At 43.8% G+C, this 25,709-nt stretch overlaps 1 protein-coding gene across 3 annotated transcripts in view; it reads left to right on the plus strand.

Annotated features, from left to right (window-relative positions):
* The window catches only part of EML1 (EMAP like 1), a 194,128-nt gene that overhangs the window by 124,213 nt on the left and 44,206 nt on the right, over window positions 1-25,709 (plus strand). For all 3 annotated transcript variants that reach the window (XM_052660085.1, XM_052660084.1, XM_052660086.1), the window contains exons 3-4: window positions 3,537-3,672; window positions 17,619-17,753. In XM_052660085.1, the coding sequence (XP_052516045.1) occupies window positions 3,537-3,672; window positions 17,619-17,753 (271 nt within the window). The remainder of the gene's footprint in view (window positions 1-3,536; window positions 3,673-17,618; window positions 17,754-25,709) is intronic.

Genomic DNA, 25,709 nt, shown 5'->3' on the forward strand with positions numbered 1-25,709 from the left:
TGTTTCTTCTGGAGAAGGTTCTGTCCTGGCAGAGAGTGGACATCAGCATGGGAGCAGACTGTGTGTGTGAGGGAAGGTTTAGCATCTCTGTTTGGGAGCTGTGGTGTTTTCCTTGAGGAATATTCGCTCCAAGCACTGGGCTAGGGCCCCTGGCTGGAGCAGGTACTCAGAGAATGAGGGGAGAGAGAGAGCTTGGAGGGGGTGGAGAAGGGTGTCCTGCTGTGGCCGGAGGGGTCTGACTATGCTCTTTAAATGCTCTTTCACAATTAAAAAAAAAGGGGGGGAGCCGGCCCTCAGCTTTTGGGACTGAAAAGTTGTATTAAAATTTTGGCATTCTAGGCAGTTTTGTCATTGGTAGTATTTTTAAGGGCTACTCCGAGGCAGATTTAACTTGGGGATGAACAAAATAAATTCTGCTAGTACCTTAAAATAAACTTTTAATTTTAGAACAGTTTTAGATTTACAGAAAAGTTGCAAACAGACCAGAGTTCCTGTATCCCCTGCACCCAGTTTCACCTATTGTTAATATTTTACGTTAGGATGTTTGTCACAACTGATGGAACGGTACTGATACATTTTTATCAATCAAGGGCATGCCGCACCCAGATTTCCTTAGTTTATCCCTTGTGTCCTGATTTGGTCTCGCGATCCCGCCTGGGATTATATTTAGTCATAGTGCCTTCTTAGGCTCCCCTGGACTGACAGTTTCTCAGATTTTCCTCGTTCTTGTTTAGCCTTGACAGTTGTGCAGAGTACTGTCCTTCAATTTGGGTTTGTCTGATGCCTTTTTCCCCATTAGACTCGGGGCGGGTTCAGGGAGAAGGACCGCAGAGACACAGCGGTGCTCTCATCTCATCTGCCAGGGGCGCGTCCCGTCTGCGTGACTTGCCGCTGTTGACGTTCACCTCGATTGCCTGGCTGAGGTGCGATTCTTGGGGTTCTCCTCCTAGTCACACCTCCGCACTGCATGGCTTAGGAGGAAGCCAGTGTGCACAGGCCACACTTAAGGGGCAGAGAATATGCCCCACTCCCTGAAGGACAAAGTATCCACATAAATTATTTGGAACTATTCTGCCCGGGGGTGTGTCCTCCTCGTGTGTTTATTCCATCATGTGTTTGTATCAGTGTGAACCTGTGGATATCTATTTGATAGTTTGGGGTATAACCCAGTACTGCATTGTTTTTTCTGTGGCACGGAGTGTTCCAACTTTGGCTCTTCCCATTGGTTCCTGTGTCCCTTTGCCACGCCCCCCCCCCCCCCCCCCATCAGTGTGGGTTTTGTGAGCACTTCCTTACTTTCTGGTACCATAAGATGCTCCAGGCTCATACTGGATATTCCCTGTCCCAGCCCTAGTTTCGGTTTTCCCCAGGGGTCCCTGATTCCTTTTGTTGTAGAGTGGGATCAGAAACCAAGGCGTGGGCCCTGGGTCTCTCAGCAGGCAGGGCTAGGAAATAGATGTCTGTGCAGGCTTACTTGTTATCACGGACCTGTGTGTCTCTGTCTTTGTTAAGCTAGACGTGAGTTCACACTGCTGCTTCCTCCTCCGCGCCGTCCCTCCTGGTTCATTCTAGCCCTCCCCCTTGCTGGTCTGTCGTCTTCCTCTCCAACAGCCAGAAGCTGGTTCCCGCCATCCTCTGGGGCAGCTACCAGTTGTCCAGTTCTCGTGTTCACACATGGTGGTTTCAGAACTGTTAACCATGGCCCCCTGGGAAGCAAGTTTGCCAGCTGTTCTTAGAATACAGTACTTACGTGCAGTTCCTTTTGTAGTCTTCCGGTCTCTACTCATTTCCAAAATCCCTCTGTTGGCCCCTTTCCTCTCCACCCGCTTCCATGAGGTTGTACTGTGTGTTTCTAACACGGTTGGGTAGATTCTTTTGTCACAAGCTGCATTCCATCATGGGGTTCCCCCATCTCCTAATTGAACGTTACTTGCACATATTAGGGCTCACTCTTAATAAAATAATAAAAGGATCTGTGGGTTTTGACAGCTGTGTAGTGTCATACATCCACCATTACAGTATCATACAGAAGAGCCTTGCCACCCCGAAGAACCTCTGTGCTTCACCTTGTCATAGCATCTCCAGTCTCTGGCAACCTCTGATCCGCTTTCTGTCCCTATAGTTTAACTTTTTATAAAGTGTATAGCCTCTCAGACTGGCTCCTTTCACTTGGCAATTTGGATTTAAGATTCATCCACGGTTGCGTGGATTGGTTCATTCCTGTTCTCACTGAATCCTATTCCGTTGCCTGCATTGACCACAGTTTGTTTACCCCTCACCCACTGAAGGACTTCTTGGTTGCTTCCAGTTTTGACAGCTTTATGGCATCAGCGACTCAATGGACATGAGTTTGAGCAAACTCCAGGAGATAGTGAAGGACAGGGAAGCCTGGCATGCTGCAGTCCATGGGATCGCAAAGAGTTGAACACAACTTATCAACTGAACAGCAACAAATCTTAAAGGCAGGTTTTGTGTAGGCATAAGTTTTCAAATCAGTTGGGTAAATGCTTAGTGTCCAGAACAATTATTGGATCCTATGGTAAAATTTGGGGCTTCCCAGGTGGCTCAGTGGCAAAGAATCCGCCTGGCAATGCAGGAGACATGGGTTTGATCCCTGGATCAGGAAGATCCCCTGGAGAAGGAAATGGCAAACCCAGTCCAGTATTCTTGCCTGGGAAGTCTCACGGACAGAGGAGCCAGGTGGGCTGCAGCCCATGGGGTGGCAAAAGAGTCAGACACGACTTAGCAACTAAGCAACAACCGCAGTGGTAAAGTTTATAAGCCTTAGCTTGGTGAGAAACTGCCAGACTGTCTTCCCAAGTGGGCTGCCCCGTTTTGCATCCTGGCCAGCAGTTGATACGTTGTCTGTGTCCTGGACTTCGGCCCTCCTGATAGGTGGAATAGACATATCTCATTATTGTCTTCATTTGCATTTCCCTAATGACAAAAGATGTTGAGCATCTTTTCATATGCTTATTTGCCATCTGTATATATTCTTTGGTGAGGTGTCTGTTCAGATCTTTTGCCCATTTTTTTAAATTGGGCTATTCATTTTCTTTCTGTTGAATTTTAAGAGTTCTTTTCCTATTCTGTATACAATATCATCAGATATGTGACTTGCAAATATTTTCCCCGGTCTAGGAATTGTCTTTTCATCCTCTTAATGATGTCTTTCATAGAGCAAAAACTTTTTTTTTTTTTTTCATTTTAATGAGGCCTAAGCTGTTAATTTTTCTTCTCTCATGGATGTGCTTTTGGTGTTATATCTAAAACTCATCAGCAAACTCAAAGTCACACAGATTTTTCTCCTGTGTTTTCATCTAGAAGTTTTGCAGTTTTACAGGTTACACGTAGGTCCCTCCTGAGTGGTCCCTTCTGAGTGGCTGGGTTTGTTTTTTCAGAGTTGTCTTTGTACCTTTATCGACTCTGCTAGCATTTTGAAACGGATGCCCTTTCTCTTTCTACATTACCTTAAGTCCCGTAAAGTTCCCTTGAAAAGGGAAAGGTTCTAATTGCCTTTTCTGCTTGTCTTCCAGCAAGACCACTGGTGCAGACCTTGCCTTTAAGAACCACCGTCAACAACGGCACTGTGGTACCAAAGAAACCCAGTGGCTCCCTGCCAGCACCCCCGGGGGCCAGGAGAGAAACCGCTGTGCCTGCCACAGCCAAAAGGTAGGCAAGAGGCGCCTTCGATGAAAGCTGTGGCAACTCAGATGCTGAAATAAGCATTAGACTTTTGTATGACACTGGAGTATTTCTCCTTTGAGTTAAAGCTTGTGAAAGAAGAATATTTGGTGTGTTGCCAAAACAGAAACCATGTTGATCTATTATTCTGCTTTTTTTTTAAGATATAATCACAGAGTCTGAAATCTCATTCACTAAAGCCACAGTGTACCATTTTGTGTTATTGCTTAAACTACACTTTTAATTAAAAAAAAAAAAGTGGGAGTATAACCTATACAAAAAATGAATATGCTGTTTGCAGGTGCAAGGGCTTGGAATATAGCAAAATTCAGATTGCTGTACTGACCTTAAATTTTTGTTGGTAAAATTTGGATGGCAGTTAACAGTGGAGTTTCAGCTGTTGATGTTTGTCAGATAGCGCATAGGTTGCTCTCAACTTTGTTACAGTTTCACAATTGTCGTATTAAAAATGTAGATTTTATATGCCAGTCTACTTTTCCAACTTTTTATGCCCTAAAAAACAAAACACCTGTTGGTCATATGGCACAGAAAGTCTTAAAGGAATTCTTCCGCAATGCTACCTCATGAGCTTGTTCTACGAACTTGTAGCGTTCATTAGAACGCTGCCTGCTTCATGGGTGCTGGGGATCCCGGGTGAGTGTGCCCTGCCATGCACTGGGGTACCCCGTGGGTCGATGAGAGTAGATTTGAGGCCGCATTGTGGCTCAGAATGAAAATGTAGCAGTCCCTTCGTATCTTTTAGATGCATAGTGCTTCTACAGAGACTCTTCATTGAGCAGATTTGCACGGTGCTCCATCAGATAGAGCTCTGTGTACTTATTGTTTGTGAATTCTGAGAAAATTGATTTTGCAGGGCTTTTTAAAAAGAAATTCTTGGCCTCCTCTCATACCTTTTTATTACTTACTTGGATCATTTATTTACAATCAACATGAAATGACCTTCTGGATCCTAACCGGCAGCAATAGATATAGGCTGTCTTTTATTCATCTAGATGTTGTAAGGCTGACAATTCTGTTTTTTAAGTTTCAGATTGCCATCTGTTACCACTTCTTCCTTTATTTTATTTTATTTTTTCATTGTGGAAAAAAACAACAACAAAAAGCACATCACATTAAATTTACCACCTCAGCTATTTTTAGTGTTCAGTTCAGTAGCGTCAAGGATATTCTCGTTGTTTCACTGCAGATCTCCAGAACTTTTTCATGTTGCCAAACTGAAACTGTACCTCTTAAAGAGTAAGTCCTCCCCAGAACCCTTGGTGATCATGCTTTTCCTTTCTGTTTCTATGATTTTGACAACATCGGATGTTCCGTATGAGTGGGATCACACAGTATCCATCCTCTTGTGGCTGACTTATTTCACTTAACATAATATCTTCAAAGTTCATTCACATTGCAGCTTGTGACAGGATTTCCTTCTTTTTTAAGGCTGCATAACATTCTGTTGTGCATATATATACCGCCTTTTCTTCATCCATTCATGTTGGTGGACATTTGGGTTGCTTCCACCTCTTGGCTGTTGGGATAATGCTGCAGTGATTGTAGGTGTACAGATATCTCTTTGAGATCCTGCTTTGAAATTTTGGGGGGTATATACCCCAAAGTGGATTGTTAAATCATTTGCTGTTAGGTTGGTACAAAAGTAATTGCAGTTTTGCATTGCTGAACTTGGCCATTTGATATGGGAATACATTCTTAAATAAATGTGGTTGTGTTGTATATTATTTTAATGAGCATTTCTTGCTTTATGTTTTTTGCTAATGACTTAGTACTTGGTGTTTATTTTATTTTAGACTAGGGAAATGATATTAGACAAAAAGCAAATTCAAGCAGTTTTCTTATTCGAGTTCAAAATGGGTCACAGAGTAGTGGAGACAACTCACAACATCAACACTGCATTTGGCCCGGGAACTGCTGACAAATGTACGGTGCAGTGGTGGTTCAAGAAGTTTCGCAAAGGAGACGAGAGCCTTGAAGATGAGGGGTACAGTGACTGGCCGTCAGAAGCTGACAATAACCAGCTGGGAGGATCTTCTAGGCTGATCCTTTTAAAACTACATGAGAAGTTGCCCAGGAACTCAAAGTCGACCATTCCCCAGTCATTTGGCAAATTGGAAAGGTGAAAAAGCTCTATAAGTGAGTGCCTCATGAGCTGTCCAAAAGTCAAAAAAATCATCATTTTGAAATGTTGTCTTGTCTTCTCCACAACAGTGGACCATTTCTCAGATTGTGGCATGCCATGAAAAGTAGATTTTATACAACGGGCAATGACCAACTCGGTGGCTGAACCGAGAAGAAACTCCAAACACTTCCCAAAACCAGACCTGCACCAAAACAACGTCACAGTCACTGTTTGGTGGTCTGCTGCCCGTCTGATCCACTACAACTTTCTGAGTCCTGGTGAAACCATTGCATCTGAGAACTATGCTCAGCAAATCCGTGAGACGCACCGAAAACTGCCGTGGCTGCTGCCAGCATCGGTCCAAAGAATGGGCCCAATTCTTTCCCATGACAGTTGCCCAACCACACGTTACACAACCAGTGCTTCAGAAGTTGAACAAAATGGTCTACAAAGTTTTGCCTCATCTGCTGTATTCACCTGACCTCTCACCAACTGACTACCACTTCTTCAAGCATTTCAACAACTTTTTCAGGGAAAACACTTCCACAACCAGCAGGAGGCAGAAAATGCTTTCCAAGCGTTCCTCAAATCCCAAAGCATGGATTTTTACACGGCAGGAATAAACAAACTTATCTCTCATTGGCAAAAATGCGTTGATTGCACTGGTTCCTATTTTGTTTAATAAAGACGTGATTGAGCCTAGTTGTAATGATATAAAATTCATAGTCTGAGACTGCAATTATGTTTGCACCAACTTAATAATTCAGTTTTTAACTTTTTGGGAAACGTCATAATGTTCTCCTTAATGATTGCACCATTTTACATTTGAGGAGCTTGGCGGTCTACAATCCACTGGGGTCACAAACGTCTGACATGATTTAGCAACTAAAACGATGACAACATCTCTCTTTATTCCAGTACCGGGCTGTTTTGATTACTGTTACTTTGTAGTATGTTTTGAAATCAGGAAATGTGAGTCCTCCAGTTTTGTTCTCCTTTTTCAAGATTGTTTTGGCTATTTGGATCCTTTGGGATTTCATATGAATTTTAGAATTTTTTTCTACAAACGATGCCATTGGTATTTTGACAGGGATTGCATTGAATCTATAAATCATTTTGGGTAGTATGGACATTTTGACTTCCCTGGTGGCTCAGATGGTAAAGCGTCTGTCTACAATGTGGGAGACCTGGGTTCGAGCCCTGGGTTGGGAAGATCCCCTGGAGAAGGAAATGGCAGTCCACTCCAGTACTATTGCCTGGAAAATCCCATGGACAGAGGAGCCTGGTAGGCTACAGTCTATGGGGTCGCAAAGAGTCGGACATGACTGAGTGACTTCACCATCACCCATGGACATTTTAACATATTAAGTCTTCTAATCCCACAGAGGATGACTTACCATTTCTTTGTATCTTCTTTGATTTTTTTCAGCAATGTTTAATAGTTTTCTGTCTATAAGTATTTCAACTTCTTGGTTAAGTTTATTCCTAAGTACTTTGTCCTTTTTGATGCTATCATAAATGGGGTTGTTAATTTCCTTTTTAGATTGGTCATTGTTAGTGGATAGAAATGGAAGTGATTTTTGTGTTTTGTTTTTTGTATTCAGTAACTTTAGTGAAGTTGTTTATCAGTTGTAACCGTTTTTTGTGGAATCTTTAGGGTTTTCTACATGTAAAACCATGTCATCTACAAAGAGAGATAATTTCACTTTCTTTTCTCCAACTTTGGATGCCTTTTACTTCTTCTTCATGTCTAATTGCTCTGGCTTGAACTTCCAGTACTGTGTTCAATAGTAGTGGCGAGAGGGAGTGTCCTTGCCTTATTCCTGGCGTTAGAGGAAATACCTTCAGTCTTTCACTGTTGAGTATGACACTCACTGTGGCTTCTCATTTCCACTTGTTGACTTTTGTTGTGTTGAGGTAGTTTTCTTCTCTTCCTGTTTGGCTGAGTGTTTTTATTATGAAGGGTGTTCAATTTTGTCAAGTGCTTTTTCTGCATCAGTTGAGATGATGGTGTGATTTTTGTCTCCTTCTGTTAATGGGGTGTATTGTATTAATTTTCTTATATTGAACGGTCCTTGCATTCCAGGTGGAATACCCACCTGCTCATGGTGTGTAATCCTTTGAATGTGCTGATAAATTCAGTTTGGTAGTTGTTGCTCGCTTGCTCATTCAGGTCCTACTCTTTCGACCCCCTGAACTGCAGCACGCCAGGATTCCCTGTCCTTTCCTGTCTCCTGGAGTTTGCTCAAACTCATGTCCGTTGCACTGGTAATACCATCCCACCATCTCATTTGCTGCCGCCTTCCTCTCCTGCTTTCAGTCTTTCCCAGCATCAGGGTCTTTTCCAATGAGTCAGCTCTTCACATCAGAAGAAAGTATTGGCCAAGGTATTAGAACTTCAGCTTCAGCATCAGTCCTTCCAATGAATATTCAGGGTTGATTTCCTTTAGGATTGACTAGTTTGATCTCCTTGCCATCCAAGGGACTCTCAAGAGTCTTCTCCAGCACCACGGTTCGAAGGCATTGCCTATTTATAGTAATCTCATAATCCTTTTCATTTCTGTGACATCAGTTGTAATATTCTCTTTTGTTTCTAATTTTAGTTATTTCAGTCTTCTCTTTTTTTTTCTAGTTTAATGGAGGAGTTAGCACTTTTATTGGTCTTTCAAAAAATCAACTCTTGGTTCCTTGATTTTTTTCTATTGTTTTTCTTTTCTCTGTTTTGTTTCTCTCTGCTATAATCTTTATTTTTACTTTCCCTCTGCTAACTTTTGGTTTTATTTATTGTTGTTTTTTCCTACTTCCTTGAGAAGTAGAAATAAAGTTAATTTGTTGATTTGAGATCTTTCTGTGTTTTCATAGCTATAAATTTCTCTATTAGTACTGCTCTCTGCATCCCACGCATTTTGGAATCCTTTTTGTTTGTTTTCACTTGTCTCCAGATACTTTGTAAATTCTCTTGTAATTTCTTCTTTAACCCATTGGCTGTTAAAGAGTGGGTTGTTAAATTTCAAGGTTGACTTTTTAAGGTAGCTAATAGTTAATGAAAAATGAGCTTCTTTGTCTTTATTCTTGAAAATTCACTTTTATAATTGATATCTCTTTATGTATTTGGAGTTTAAGTAAAATAAAAAAATTTTTTGGAGCAAAACATGATAAAAGTAAAATTTGAAATGCAGAGAGAATTTCTAGCTTTCAGTTCATTTCCTGAGAGCTTATGTCAAGTATTCCTGCACTTTGTTTTTGTAGAAGCCTCCACATTTGATCCAGAGTAACTAGTGCTCTGCTGCAGAATCTAATTGATTTGTTTTTGTTCAGTCACTCAGTCACATCCAACTCTTTGCAACCTCATGGACTGCAGCACATCAGGCTTTTCTGTCTTCCACTATCTTCCGGAATTTGCTCAAACTCATGTCCATTGAGTCAGTAATACCATCCCACCATCTCATCCTCTGTTACCCCCTTCTTCTCTTGCCCTTAATCTTTCCCAGCATCAGGGTATTTTTCAGTGAGTTGGCTCTTCGCATCAGCTGGCCAAAGTATTAGAGCTTCAGCTTCAGGATCAGTCCTTCCAATGAATATTCAGAGTTGATTTCCTTTAGGATTGACTGGTGCGATCCCCTTGCAGTCCAAGGGATGCTCAAGAGTCTTCTCCAGCATCACAGTTTGAAAGCATCAGTTCTTTGCTCACTTTCTCTATGGTCCACCTCTCACATCCATATATGACTACTAGAAAAGCCATAGCTTTGACTGTGGTCAAAGTCAGCAAAGTGATGTCTCTCCTTTTTAATACACTGTCTACGTTTCCACAGAGACAAAGAGCCACAGTGGAGTTCCAGCCCCTCTTTAAATCAGTGATTATGGCAGAAATCATTTTTGACGATAGTATAATAAAAGCCTACAAAGCACCAAGCTTTTAATGCCATTATCACTAATCCTCAAAACAGCCTTCCAAGGGACATATTATTATCCCTGTTTTTCCAATGGGTAAACTGAGGCTCAGAGAAGTGAAGTAACTGGTCTGGGGTCAAGTGAGTGGAGAGAACATGGGCTCAAACCCAGGTCTGTCTGGCGCCAGAGCTTACGCTCTTTTCACTGTGATGGGCTGGTTCTTGCAAAGATTTCCAGGTCAGCGCTTGCATCTCCTTGTAAAAAAAAGTGCTCCATATAATTATTCTTTGGAAACCATCCCTCTTGTGTGCCCTTGTGTGGATGATGCTCGTTAGAAACGGTGATGTTCTGAGAAGCCCCAGGAGTGCTGACAGGAGCAGCAGGCAGGGGTGAGGGTGGCTGAGCAGAGATGCCAGCAGCTTGATCTCTGAGAGACAGACCTGCCCGTGGATAAGGGGCTGCAGGCCCTGAACCCCCAGGTCAGGACCCAGGCCTGTGCTGTGAGAGAGGCCTGGGTCCTCTGCTCATCCAGGTATGAAGGCGCTCATGGACAGGGCTCGTCCTCAGCAATATTGTCTTGGAAGGAAAGAAGGAAGGGAGGATGATTAGTAACCCATCATATTTGATAACGGGCTGCCCCAGTGGCTCAGCGGGTAAAGAATCTACCAGCAATGCAGGAGACACAGGAGACTCGGGTTCGATTCCTGGATCGGGAAGATCCCCTGGAGAAGGAAATGGCTACTTGCTCCAGTATTCTTACCTGGGAAATCCCATAGACAGAGGAGCCTGATGGGCTACTGTCCAAAGGATCACTGAGCCACAACTGAGCAACTAAGCATGCATGCTTTATATATGTGTGCGTATTAGCACTTTGGAAAGATTTTTTTTTTATATATATCAGCCAGTTTTAAGTCTGTATTGAACTTGTTACAACATTGCTTGTGTTGTTTGTGTTCTGGCTTTTTGGCCGTGAGACATGTGGGATCTTAGTTCCCAGACCGGGGACTGAATCTGCACTCCTGCGCTGGAAGGTGAAGTCTTAACCACTGGACCACTGGGAAATCCCTGTATATCAGCATTTAGACAATGACCTTCCTCCTACAAATATTCTTAGTCCTCTGTAGACTTTTCAGTTTACAAAACGATCAGTCATAGTCATTTGATAAGCTGTTGTTTAGCAGTCAACTAGAAATACTTGGTTTTCTAGATTGTCTGAGACTCTTGGTTATCAGCATAGGGTGTAGTGATTCAGTTATTTTGTTTCTTTGCCTTATATGGGCTTCCCTGGATGTGAATTCTCATCCATCTGGAAGTTGGAAACCCAAACAGTGGCGTGTTAACAGTTACTCTGTGATAAAGTTCCTATAGATCTCTCCTGAGAAGAGAGAGTTTTGAAAACAGAAGCAAGCTGGGCATTCTGACTGTTAGGAGTAAAACAACCTCCAAGCCATTTAAAATATATGTACAATTGTGTTAGAATTTTTCTGTAATCAGAGTTCTAAATTAAAGGAGCTGGGGCGTCTGTGGCCTCTGGATGGGTATATGTTTGTTTTCTTTTTTCGGGTTTTTTCAGCCTAGTACCGAAGAACAAAATCCCCTTTGGAAATTGTCCAGCACCCAGGGGTTGTGCTTTGTGTTGCCAATTAAGACTTCGATTGGGGGCTTGATTTGGAATCCTTGGGAAAAGCTTTGTTTCCATTAGTCAAAGAAGAAAAGACAGAGAATCCGGGAAGACGTTGTAGGTCATACCTTGCTCAGTGGGGATGCTGAAGCTGACAATAGAATAACATTCCCACTGGCTCAAAACGGAGACAATCACTCATTCTTTCCACCCCTAAGTAGAGCTTTACAATAGGGCAGAGCTGTGAGAAGAGAGATCAAAAGAACAAAACTGCTGCAAAAAGAGAGCATTATTTTTAAAATGCTCCGCTCCAATTGGAAGATAGTATGGTAAATATCCATGGTTTCCAAACAAACAGCTGACAGTCCTTTGGAAAAATAGCTGCACTCATTAGCAATGCAGTGTTTGTGAAAGCCCCGAAGTCAGCGCCAGGTGCTTAAGGATTTAAATCTGCTTCGGGTTGTTGTTTCGTTTTTCTAATATATTTATCATTGAGATCCACTGAGATGTATATGTTAAATTCATATTCTGAGTCTGATCTCTGCAACAAGGTTAGAGATGGGAGTATTTTGCTGTTAAACAGAGGAAGATGAATTGGCACCTACCCTCTTATCAGAAAGGATGCGGTTCCCCACTCTGGGCTCAGGTTGTGAAATGTTAGTCGCCCGGTCTTGTCTGACTCTTCGCGACCCTATGGACTGTAGCCCTCCAGCTTCCTCTGTCCATGGAATTTTACAGACAAGAATACTGGAGCGGGTAGCCATTCCCTTCTCCAGGGGATCTTCCCAACCCAGGGATCGAACTCAGGTCTCCTGCATTGCAGGTGGATTCTTTACCATCTGAGCCTCCAGGGAAGCCCCCTAGGCTCAGATAGTTGACTTCATATGACAGAGAAAAAAAAAACAAAACTTACTTTCATGTGTCAAATTATCTAAGACCACCAGCCTTCTTAGAAAATACCTTTTTGTTGTTGTTACAATGATGTCTTCAGCCTTGCTTAATTATTGAACTGTGTGACCTCAGTCTGTCGCAGTTACCTCACCCTTGCAGGACAAAAGCCAGGTTAGTTCTGGTCCCTGTTGACTCGCCAGTGCTCAGCACAGCGCCCAGTATAAGCTGTTTCCAAGTGATTGTCGAGCGTGTGCTCAGTCGTGTCCAGCTCTCTATGACCCCAGGGACTGAAGCCCACCAGGCTCCTCTGTCAGAGGGATTCTCCAGACAAGAGTACTGGAGTGGTTGCCATTTCCTGCCTGCAATTGTCAAGTAGATAATTCTTCTAATCTAGTGTTAATCACTCCAGCTGTCATGACAGATGACCTCATTAGAAAATCTCTGGTCACGCGTACAAGCTTCCCCTTAAGATTGGTATTTTTTTTTTCTCAATTGTAAAACTTTGGGATCTTTTCCCCAAGATTTTGGAAAGCCAATTCTTGGTTCCAGATCACATAATGAAGGAAAGACAGCAGTCATGGTAGCTTATTACACTCAGAGTTACTATCTAACCTTGAGAAAAAAGATGGCCACTTTTCCTCCGCTCTCCATTTGCAGAGATTCAGTTTTACATCTGAAATTTAGTTTAAGTCAGCAAAAGGCATTGAATGCAACTTCAGTGTAGTGTAAAGCGCAATTACATTTTCAGAACTTAGAAAGTGTGGAGTTTGGGAGTGGGGGTCGAGAGCAGGAGGGAAAAGAAGAAATGATGGTATTATTAGTGCATTTCTACACCAGACGTACTTGCCTTAAGCACTAAAAAATGTGTGATTATACATTCTCTCCCAAGCTAGAACTTCTACCACTTTGAAAATAAAGAGCGTGGTTTTTCCCTTGCTGTCCTGAGGGAACATAACTTCTTTGGTTACTCCCCGCTGGTGATTGCAGCAGGCTCCTCACAGAGTGTATACAGTATTAACTCCTTCTGACCGCCCTTGTTCCTGCAAGTGTCTTGTCTTCCAGCTCTATTTTCTGTCCTTGGCTTTGAATCCTACTAAGTCCTCTTTAATTCATAAGAGCCCTTGGCTCTCAAAAGGAAATGTCTTGTTCTTGAGTATACAACAATAGTAGATTTTTAAAAAAAAAGATTAACATGTTAATGCAAATGTGCAAATAACAAATATCTTGAAAGGGTTGTGATGGATTATACCCAAGTCTATATATGCAGACCGAAATGTTCTTCCTGTTTTAATGCGCAGTGTATTCTGTAATTTATTGACATTTACCAAAATAATTTTCCATGCTTTTATCACCACACTCATGTTTATTCTGCTTTGTTTCCATGCCTCTCATACATAGGTTAAACAGGTCTGTGAGCCTTCTCAATGCTTACACACTGAACAGACCAACAGCCAGGTGAGGGGTACTTAGATTTCCAATGTAGCCCTCGCTGATGCTGCTTGCTGGTTTCACCTGCCTTCTAGTGTGGTTGCTTAGAGGGTCTTACCTGATGCCTGCCATTGCTCAAGTCTTAAAAAACGTAGCTGTTATTACTTACTGACCTTTGGTGGATTTTTTTAAACTTGTTATTTTATATTGTAATACAGCCAGTGAACGGTGTTGTAATAGTTTCGAGTGGACAGCAAAGGAACTCAGCCATACGTATGCATGCATCTACTCCCTGCCAACCTTTATTGGATTTTTAGACACTCAGCACCTCTGTTCAACAGGTCCTCAAAACTCATGTGTTCAGTGTTTTATAACGTGCAGCTGGTCTCTGTTTATTTTTGGCCTCACCATGTGGCTTATAGGATCTTAATTCTCTGCGCAGAGATTGAACCCGGGCCGTTGGCAGTGAAAACTCGGGGCCCTAACTGCTGGATCATCAGAGAGTTGCCTAGGTGTTGTTAACTAAGAGATTCAGTAGAGAGCTAGGGGTCAAGTGACCTCAGCCGTTTGACTTTATACCCTGAAGCTATCCCCCCATCTGTTGTTGTTGTTGTTGTTGTTGTTCACCAGCTCGGTCACACCTGACTCTTTGCAACGCCAAGAACTGCAGCACACCAGGCTTCCCTGTCCTTCTCTGGCTCCCAGAGTCTGCTCACACTTATATTCATTGAGTCAATGATGCCATCCAACCATCTCATCCTCTGTTGCCCTCTTCTCTTCCTGCCCTCAGTCTTTCCCAGCATCAGGGTCTTTCCAGTAAGTCAGCTCTTAGCATCAGATGGCCCAAGTATTGGAGCTTCAACTTCAGCATCAGTCCTTCTGATGAATATTCAGGTTTGATTTCCTTTAGGATTGACTCGTCTGATCTCTTTGTAGTCCAAGGCATTCTCAAGAGTCTTCTCCAACGCCACAGTTCAAAGCATCAATTCTTCGGCATTCACCCTTCCTTATGGTCCAGCTCTCACGTCCATACATGACAGCTGAAAAAACCATAGCTTTGACCATACGGATGTTTGGCGGCAAAGCGATGTCTCTGCTTTTTAATATGCTGTCTAGGTGTGTCGTAGCTTTTCTTCCAAGGAGCAAACATCTTTTAATTTCATGGCTGCAGTCACTGTCTGCAGTGATCTTGGAGCCCAGGAAAATAAAGTCTGTAGAATAGGAATGATGATACAGTCACTGGGGATTTGAGGTTTAAATTCAGTGATGCGTATGAAATGCAAAACTCGTCATAGATGTGAACTGTTGCTGCCCACGGTTTCATCATTGATCTCGCCTCTTAACTCTTCCAGGAGCTAGGTTGAGTGCTAATTATTAGCAAATCGGCTAACATTTGCTATCATTGATTAACAGTCACGGTGTTTCAGCTCTTTAAGGGTGCTTTATACAAGCTTTCAAATAGCCATGAACTTGCCCTGAACTCCCACAAGGACGCCACAGAGGTGACGCTGGAGGCTGCCAGCTGCCAAGGCGCGGTGCCTGAGAGCCTCATGTCAGATGCTCAGCAGAGAACACTCTCGAGACGTGAAGTGAGCTTGGTGTTTATCGTCACTGGAAGATCTTGAACTTTAGCACAAAGCCTTCTGTAATTTTTAGACTTCAATCCTAAATTTCAGGAGTGTAATGCTCTCCCAAGAGCTGTAATTTCCTTGTCCTCAAGTTGAGTGTTCTAAAAATTCACATTTTGCTCTTAAGGCACAGCTGTGTGAATCCCAGCCGTGAGATCCCGGTGCTGTCAATTCAGAGTTCCCTCGGTGACCAAAGAGCCTACGCAGAAAGTGTCTTCCAGTCATTGCGATTATGCTCATCTCATTTATGTTCGCTCACTCAGAGAACGAGATTTTTTTTAAAAAAACCAATACACCCTACAGTTTAAAAAAAAACATGCTAAGAGCTTCTTTACTGACTGGTTGGACATGACAGAGGAAGAAGGACTGAAATTGGCTGGAAGGAGGGCATAGATGAGAAGGAAAAGGGAATGAAGGGAAGACAGCAGGGGCATCCCGTGTGCAAAGCTCTTGCACGTTCTGTGCTATTTCACTGTGAGAAAGGAGGGCACGTCCAGCCCAGCAGTAGCAGCCTCGCTGTCTCAGGCTCCTGGGCTCCTGCCTCTTCCTGATGGAACTTCAGTCCTGTGCACCCTCTCCTGGCTGCGTGCTCACCGGAGCCTCTGAGGCTCCATCATCGAGCTCCCCTCCTCTACCCGCAGCCCCAGCTCCTTAGCATCCTCCCTGGGTTCTTGCTTCTCTGGTATCTCCAGGTTTCTCTGCCTCCTGAGATTCCCCCGGCAGTTCTTCAGCCCACCTCGTCCACCTCGTTTCTCTTTCCCCGGAGGCAAAGGTTCTCATTTTCATCCCCTCTCCTCCCCGGCATGCAGATCCCCTCTGCGTCCGTGGTTCAGTAACCCGCGCTGACATTGGCGTCCTGAGCCCCCTCCTGGGCTGCAGACTTAGGTTCTCGCCCACCACACCTTGACTGTCTGCATCCACACCAGACCCCCCCACACGCAGTCCTGCCAGGGAGCAGCACCTCCATTCACCCTTCTCCTTTTTTCTCATGGAGCAGGTGCTAAATGATGGCATCTCCCTGTGACCCTTTGTCCGTGTGAGACTCCCATGTATTGTTTCACTTATTTCATCCTTTCATGTAATAAACATTTATCAAGCTTCTCTACTAGGCTCTGCAAAGAATACAAGAATGATAAATGAGATGAGACCTCAGGAAACACATGACCTAATGATGAAGATTAAAAAAAAAACTTTACAGGCTGTCTGTAGCACACGACCAGGCTCCAAGAGCAGACCATCAAGCTACAGCCCCGGCCCTGGCTAACTGGCCCCTCACCCCTGTGGGTTCCTGTGCAGGGGGTGTCCCTTTTCCCAGGACAGGCTCCTGCCTGTTACGTAACTGCAGCATATCCAAGGCACTGATTTTCTCTTTCCCAGAAATTCACAGTCTTCAGGAAGTCTTCCCTAGACATCCCGCAGCAGTCTTCCAACTACTCTAGGCCCTCTGGTTACACAGAAGGAAGTAAGCACTTGCGTGGGACCCCCTCTAAACGAGGCAATCCCACAGAGAGTGGCGTGTGTTTGTCCCGCGTGTGCCTTTAGACCAGAGTTCTTCAGTAGCAGCACTGCTGACCTTTGGGTCTGGACCATCTTTGTCATAGTGCTCTCCTGGGCTTTAGAAGGGTATTTGGGGCTTCCCAGGTGGCACTAGAGGTAGAGAACCCACCTGCCAATGCAAGGGACGTGTGTTCAATCCCTTGGTCGGGAAGATCCACTGGAGGAGGGCACGGCAACTCTAAGTGGATTCCTATTCTTGCCTGGAGAATCCCATAGACAGAGGAGCCTGGCAGGCTGCAGTCCACGGGGTCTGAGTCAGACATGACCGAAGTGACTTAGCTGTAGCAGTGGCTGCTGGTACACCCATTAGATCCCTGGCGTTCACCCATCAGATGGAGCAGCTCTCCCTGCTCCCCCAGTTGTGACAAGCCAAAGTGTCCCTGGGGGGCAGAGTCACCCCTGGTTGAGCACCACTGGTCTAGACTGAAGCCTACACAAGGGCAGGGTCACTTCCCACTAAGGCCGTCGTATTCATGGGTACCATGAATATTCATGGTACTAATACTCATGGCATTATTGGAGTTGGTACTTTCAACTTCCCCAGTGACCTTGAACTTCACTGTTACAAAGGCAATGAGTAGAAGCATAGATCTTAAGTGACATTCTGAAAAAATTTTTGATCTCTGTAGTAAGGAATTTAGAACCAGGCTATCTTTTAAATATCCACATGGAAATAGGATGTTCTGTGTATATGTTTCCGTATTCAGCAGCAGGACAAAACCACTCCGGGAAGGATTTCTCTGTCATCTCACTGCCATTTCCTTCGCACTTTCAGTACCATCAAGAGGACCAGCTCTTCCGAACGGGTGTCTCCTGGCGGTCGAAGGGAAAGCTACGGGGATTCCAAAGGAAACCGGAACCGCACGGGATCCACCAGCAGTTCTTCGAGTGGCAAAAAGAACAGTGAAAGGTAAGGGGCGTCTTCCCGCCGGTTCCTGCCGTTCTGATGTCGTGTGAGCTCCCTTCCCCAGCGGCACATCCGAAGGCCCCTGGCGTGCCCATAAGCGAGGAGCCCTCGTGTCACGTGTGCCTTCTCCGGACGTCACTGTGGGCTTGGCAGATAGCTCCTGGTCACAGCTCCCCCCCGTTAACCAGCCAGGTGGAAAACTGTGACTTCGACTCCCTATGCATGCAGAAGGTGTTCTTGAGAACTTGCCTAGTACCAGCTCCATGGAATTTGGGAAGCTTCTGAGTTGATAAAGTGTGGGACACTTTATGTTTCTAATACTCTCAGCTGCCTTTTTTTTCCTTCTTTTTTTGGCTGCACTGGGTCTTCGTTGCTGTGCACGGGCTTTCTCTAGTTGTGGAACACAGTTTCTAGAGCACAGGGGCTCAGCCGTCGCATCACGCAGGCTTAGCTGCCTAGTGGCATTAACCCTGTGTCCCCTGCATTGAACCAGGGATCGAACCCGTGTCCCCTGCATTGGAAGGTGGATTCTTACCCACTGGACCACCAGGAAAGTCCCTTTCAGCTGCCATTTTAAAGTTAACTTCAGTGGCTTAAGTTTGTCAACAGTATTTTCTACGACCGACTGGGTAAAAAGTTGTAATTGCGTGATTTGTCAGAAATTATTTTTAATATTGAGCTAACACCAGAAATAGGAACCATTTTCTTTCTGGTTTCATGAGTCTTTTTCTTTGAGGTTGTTTTATAATGGATTATGATAACTCCCTGTTAAATTAATAGTTACATTTTATTAGTGAGAGCTAATTTGGGGAATTTTAACAGCTTGTTTTACGTCTAAGAATGTATTGTGTATATGAGGACAGTTTCTCTGTAAATATCTACTCGACATACTTTATTCTCTCTTTTTAAACATCGTGCTTTAAATTTTATTCTCTGTTGAGCAAAGCTTAGGAAGGAATTTCAGCTTCACAGGCTAACCATGTTTTGTTGTCTTTTTTCCAAATCTTCATGTAAGGAGAGGGCTTAGTCATAAAGTGGTGGACTCCAACCCACAGGCTGTAAAAGTTCCAAGTTTGTAAGTCCACTCTGATTCAGTCCTGTAAAAGAGGCTTAAGCTCTCTTTTGGTTTTATTCCTAAAAGACACGCTTTGTATACAGAGATCGCAAGCACCTCTCACGTCTCTCGCAGGTCAAATCCACAGCCAATTAACAATCTCAAAACCACTGACATGGGGCTGTTGTCTAGTTTAGACTATTAGGACTTCTTATCAGAAGATTATGCTAATTGGGTGATAATACCTTGGAAATAAGGCCAAGTGGTTACAACAGCAGCAGAGCATGGGTACGTGGGAGATGCAGGGTGGCCTTTAGGCTTCTCTGAATTTAGGGTAAGCCTGGAAGTTGACCTGAGATGTCGAGATCTAGGCAGTTCTTAAAAACTTGGCTCCTTCTCTGCACATCTGATTTGTATTAAGAATTTCCAGAAAGAGTCTGCATTGTGCAAACTCCAGATCTGTTGTATCTTTTAAGTCCTATGTCTTTGCTCAGTGTGCTGGGTAAATATTTTCATGAAAGATATTTACAAAGGGTGTTTTGTTTTTTTTTAATGCCAGGAAATTTTGATTTGGAAATGAAGGACTGGGAAAATTTACTAATCATTTTCTAAAAATAATTCAGGCAACTGAACATGGCCATTTAAACGTAAGTTCTTTGTCTTGTTAGATCCCAAGAATAGTTGAGACCCATGTAGTGCTGGACTCTTGAAAATCACTTGGACTGCAAAGGAGATCCAACCAGTGAATCGTAAAGGAAATCAACCCTAAATATTCACTGGAATGACTGATGTTCAAACTGAAGCTCCAATATGCTGGCCAGCTGATTCAAAGGGCCGACTCATTGGAAAAGACCCTGATGCTGGGAAAGATTGAGGGCAGGAGGAGAAGGGGACAGCAGAGGATGAGATGGTTGGAGAGCCTCACTGACTGAATGGACGTGAATCTGAGCAAACTCTGGGAGATAGTGAAGGACAGGTGTGCTATAAAAGAGTCAGACACAACTTAGCAACTCAGCAACAGCAACACCACGTGTAGTGCTGAACTGGTTGAGTTGCACCTAAGGAGTTTCAGAGAGAAAGTTCCTGCCTTCTGTGGGTCATTGCTGGTACTGGCAGACGCCTTTAGGGACCCATGGAAATGATGGCAGCGGTAACTCAGAAGGAAGAAGCAGCTAGAAGCAATAGAGGTGAAGGTCAAGCCGGTGCATCCGTCACTGCCTGCCCACTTCCCTTCATCCTTCCGTTCCATTCCCCATCAAGAGCCCCTCTCTTGAGTTGCCTGCAACTTGTACCAAACCAGAGCTGGAGTCTTATGGATCAATGCCCAGTCTCCAGGGCTTAAAGCAGCCAAAGAAAGGGATGGAAAGGTGCAATTCCACTTTTAAACAGTATGGTCCTCAGTAGTCTAAGACAGCACAAGCTCTTCCACATCACACACAAATATTTGTCCACAGTCTTACCTTTTAACCCATTGTCCATGTGAGGTTACTGTACATAGCAAGATGTAATGGAAAGGACACAGGTTCTGGAGTGGAAGAAAGATGTGGGTTTATAAGCAAACTTGACCACTTCACTTCTCTGAGCCTCAGCTTTTCCCCCTCTGTGAATGAAGGATTTTATGTCTTAATGCCCTTGAATCTTGTCAGAGAGCTAACTGGTAAGAAAACACCCAGCATAGCACTTGGCACTCAGTAATGGCAGCTGTTGTAAATCAAGACCTGTTAGGAGAAAATATAGTTTATGAGGCTTTCCAAAATTCTGACCTTGATTTTCCTCAATTGTAAGATGAAGGTGGTGGATGACGTCTGAAGTCGTTAGTCTTTATTCCGTCTAACACATACTAACTTAGATCCACTGGACACCCTTATGAGTACAACCTGGATTTTGGCAGATTCTAATTGGCTGGGGAGACACAAAGTATTATACAGTCGCCCCAGGGTGTCGAAGGGCTGTTGGTTCCGGGACCCCACCCCCACTCCCATCCCCAAATCCATGGATGCTCAAGTCCTCCAGTTGGTGGCTCTGCATCCACAGATTCAGCCGACCACGGACTTTCATGCTTGTGTTTGATTCCTTGGATGCAGATACAGAGGACTGACCATATATTCTCACGGTTGTTAATGTCCCATCAGAACGAACTGGTGTTCAGGCACTGAGACCCCCAGGAAAGCTCGTCAGAACATGAGTGAGTGAGGGTGACCTTGCAGCTGTGACTTCGGGTCTGTCCTGACTCATAGAAGAAGCAAGTCATTCACACCAGGCAGTGCTTGGACTTGTATCAGCCCCAAACCGTTTGCTGTAAAGCTCACAACTACTACACACCATATGCAACGCTGCCTTAGCATATCTGGCACTTTCGCGAAAATGCGAAAGAGGCCCCTTTCAGCGTTTTTGTGTCTCTGTAATAATAATCACAACAAATATAAAGCCATTTCCTATCAATTGTATAGATCTTACTGTCAAACATAAAGTAATAGTGTTTTGAGGTCCTAAACATTTACATTTTCTAAGATGCATTAATTTATTGAATAATCATCATGTTTTATGTTCAAAGCAACTGTTCTTCCTCGTAGTTTCAGTCCTCTTGCTCATCTATCTCATTTTCTTTGGAAACGGTCACGGGAGTCAACAGTCTCTCTTATGACACTTGAGACTTTTATCTTAGAATAGTTAACATTTTAAAATCTTTTCCTTGCAATGAGCCACAGAATTTTAACAGCACTTATTAAACTTTGCACTGACACAATTTTCATAAGAACAAGAGCAATATACAGCAATGTAATATTTACCTCATGTATTATTGATGGTAAATTGTGAATATTAAGAATTATTTATATAGTGATTTGTGTCATCATGAGGTACTTATTAAATTTAAATAGGGACTTGATAGTAACATTCTGACAAACAACCTGTACTATCTAATGTAGCCAGTAGCCTAATCCAAGAAAGGGGTTTTGTTTAAGTGTTTCATATCAGACAGAAAAACAGCTACCATTCAGAATGTACAGTTAATGTTGCCAGATTGATAAAATGTTTCAGTTATCCAACTAGTTCCCCCATTGTCATTTTGAAGGGAATAAGATATATCAACTTTGTAAGCAAAATGCTTGGTTTGCATCAAAAAGTTGTTGCAGTGTGAGCTGATTTTGTTCAAGTAAGAAATGTGACAGCCATCTGCTGGGAACCTTGTTGTAACACGCAAACTGCCCATCTTTGGAGTCAACATATATGAAAAAAGTTTCAAAACTGTGAAGATGCCCACCACATGAAGATTTACCTTTGGACGCCCTTTAGTGTTGTGCAGCTGGCTGCTTTGTCCAGGCTGCGAGGTCCAAAACCGTGAGCGGGACACTCAGCTCCATCCTTCTTGAAACTTCAGCCTCCAATGAGGAAGGCTCCTTTTCTTTTTACTGAAGTATAGTTGATTTACAATGTTGTGTTAGTTTCCACTGCACAGCAAAGTAATTCAGTTATACATATATGTAGACGATGCTCACTCTAATGGCAGAAAATGAAGACGAACTAAAGAGCCTCTAGATGAGCATGAAAGAGGAAAGTGAAAAAGCTGGCTTGAAATTCAACATTAAAAAAAAAAGTAAGATCGTGGCCTCCAGTTCCATCACTTCATGGCAAATAAAAAAAGTGGAAACAGTGACAGATGTTATTTTCTTGGGCTCCAAACTCACTGTGCACAGTGACTGCAGCCACGAAATTAAAAGGTGCTTGTTCCTTGGAAGGAAAGCTAATGTTTTAAAAAGTGGAGACATCACTTTGCCGCCAAACATCCGTATAGTCAAAGCTTTATGGTTTTTCCAGTAGTAATGCATGGATGTGAGAGTTGGACCATAAAGAAAGCTGGCTGCTGAAGAATTGATGCTTGCAAACTGTGGTCCTGGAGAAGACTCTTGCGCGTCCCTTGGCCAGCAAGGAAGTCAAACCAGTCAATCCTAAGGGAAATCAACCCTGAATATCCTTTGGAAGGACTGTTGGTGAAGCCGAAGCTCCATTGCTTTGGCCACCTGATGGGAAGAGCCAACTCATTGGAAAAGACCCTGATGCTGGGAAAGACTGAAGACAAAAGAACAAGGGGGTGGCAGAAGATGAGATAGAGAGCATCACTGACTCAATGGACATTAACTTGAGCAAACTCCTGGAGATAGTGGAGGATAGGGGAGCCTGGCATGCTGCAGTCCATGGGGTCACAAAGGGGCAGACACGACTTAGTGAAGGAATAACAGCAACAAATATATAAGTGTAATAATGCATATATTCTTTTCCATTATGGTTTATTACAGGATTTATTACTTTTGAATATAATCCCCTGTGCTATACAGTAGGTCCTTGTTGGTTATCCATTCTATGTTTAATAGTTTGTATCTGCTGATTGCAAACTCCCAGTCTATCCCTCCCCTGCCCTCTGCCCCTTGGCAGCCACAAGTCTGTTCTGTATGTCTGTGAGTCTGTTTCTCTTTCATGGATAAGTTCAATTTGTATCATATTTTAGCTTCCACATATAAGTGACATCCTTTGTCTTTGTCTGATTTCCTTCACTTAGTGTGATCATCTCTAGGTCGGTCCATACTGCTGCACATGGCGTGATTTCTTTCTTTTTCATGACTGAGTAGTATTCCATTGTGTGTGCACACATGCACGGGCACACCTTCTTTAGCCATTCATCTGCTGATGGACATTTAGGTTGCTTCCATGTCTTGGCTGTTGTGAATAGTGCTGCTGTGAATATGGGGGTGCATTATCCTTTTGAATTACACTTCTGTCCAAATATATGCCCAGGAGGGGACTGCTGGGTCATATAATAGCTCTCCTTTAGTTCTTTAAGGAATCTCCATGCTGTTCTCCATAGTGGCTCACAGTTCACATTCCCACTGACAGTGTAGGAGGGTCCCCTTTTCTCCATACTAGCGGAGACAGTCTTTTTGGATGACACCTGGAGGTCCTTGTTGTTGTTCAATCACTCAGTCGTGTCCAACTCTGTGTGACCCCATGGACTGCAGCACGCCAGGCTTCCCTGTCCTTCACCATCTTCCAGAGCTTGCTCAAACTCATGTCCATCGAGTCGGTGATGCCATCCAACCATCTCATCCTCTGTCACCGCTTCTCTCCCTGCCCTCAGTCTTTCCTAGCATCATGGTGTCCTCCAACGAGTTGGCTCTTTGCATCAGGTGGCCAAAGTATTGGAGCTTCAACTTCAGCATCAGTCCTTCCAATGAATATTCAAGGTTGATTACCTTTAGGATTGACTGTTTTGATCTTCCTGTTCAAGGGACTCTCAAGAGTCTTCTCCTACACCACGAGTCTAAAGCATCAGTTCCTCGGCACTCAACTTTCTTTATGGTCCAACTATCACATCCGTACATGACTACTGGAAAAGCCATAGCTTTGACTGTATGGATGTTTGTCAGCAAAGTGATGTTTCTGCTTTTCAATTCACTGTACAGGTTTGTCATAGCTTTTCGTCCAGTGAACAAGCATCTTTTAATTTCATGGCTGCAGTCACTGTCTGCACTAATTTTGGAGCCCAAGAAAATGAAGTCTATCAGAGGTCCTTAAGGCTCAGCCTTGCTTTGATTTTCCTTGAGCATCACTGATGGTGGGATCTAAATCTTAATCTTCGGCCTGGGTTCAAGTCCTTCATCCACTGGCTGCTCACCCTCTCTTGTGCCCTGATATCCACATCTGCCAACACTGACTCCCACTTCCCCCAGCAGGATTTATTTTCCTTTGTGAAGTAATTTATTATTACACAAGGTAACCTGTGTTTTGGGATATCCAAATATACAAAAAAAGAGGAAAGGAAAACCCTCTATAATCATGGCAGTCAGAGGACTCGCAGCTACCATTTCATTGTGTTTCCATCCAGACTTTATTTCTAGGGTGTTGTATAGTGTATAATTTTTACATAAATTATATTCTTCTGCATACATTTTGTAACCCTCTTTTTCATTTGCCGTGTAAGCACGCCTTTGTGTCAGGAAATATACTCTTACAACATTTTCTCGGATGAGGACCATCATTTACCTAGATGAACGCACTTTAATTGGACATTTGGGAATCAGGAAGACTTTTCTAGTCCAGTCAGACCAGCCTGACATCTGGAACAACGCCCGGCACACAGTAGGTGCTTGGTCGCTTAGTTGTGTCTGACTCTTTGTGGCCCCATGGACTGTAGCTCATCAGGCTCCTCTGCCCATGGAATTTTCCAGGCATGAATACTGGTGTGGAGTACCATTTCCTTTTCCAGGGGATCTTCTCTACCCAGGGATCAAGCCCACATCACTTAACGTCTTCTTCACTGGCGGGAGGAGTCTTTACCACTAACGCCACTGAGAAGCCCTAGTAGGTACCCAATAAGTATTTGGTGAATGTATCTTTTTTACCCCAGCCAGTATAACAGGAAGAATTTAGGCTTAAGGAACGTCATGGCCATATCCAAGTTTTAATCCCAGCTCTGCCACTTTTGCTCTGGGACTGTGAACTAGTTACTTAATCTCACTGAGGTTCCTCTCAGCACCAGTGAAAACTAGCCCCTACCTACCGCCCAGGGCTGCTGCGAGAGGTAAACAGGATGGTGCATGCCGGTAGCATCCTTGGCATGGGGCTCGCCAACACTGGGACTCCGTAGCTGATAGCCACTGCTGTTATTTGCCTTCTCCGTTCTGGCGTTTGGGCTGATATTTGCACAGCTTTGCTCACCCCAGTCCTCAGTCCTGAGTGCCTCTCTTCTTCAGGACATTGCGGAATTCTCCAACTTCCATTAAGAGACCTCACAGAAATTCTGCCACGTTATTCAGTCACTTTCCCAGCACCGCTTGACTCACTGAGCCCCTGCTGTATGCGGGACACAGCATGAGGCATGGCAGGAAGTGGAAGGGAGCAGCCCGTGAAGA

Source organism: Budorcas taxicolor, chromosome 21 (genome assembly GCF_023091745.1).
Source record: "Budorcas taxicolor isolate Tak-1 chromosome 21, Takin1.1, whole genome shotgun sequence".
NCBI classification, from domain to species: Eukaryota; Metazoa; Chordata; class Mammalia; order Artiodactyla; family Bovidae; genus Budorcas; species Budorcas taxicolor.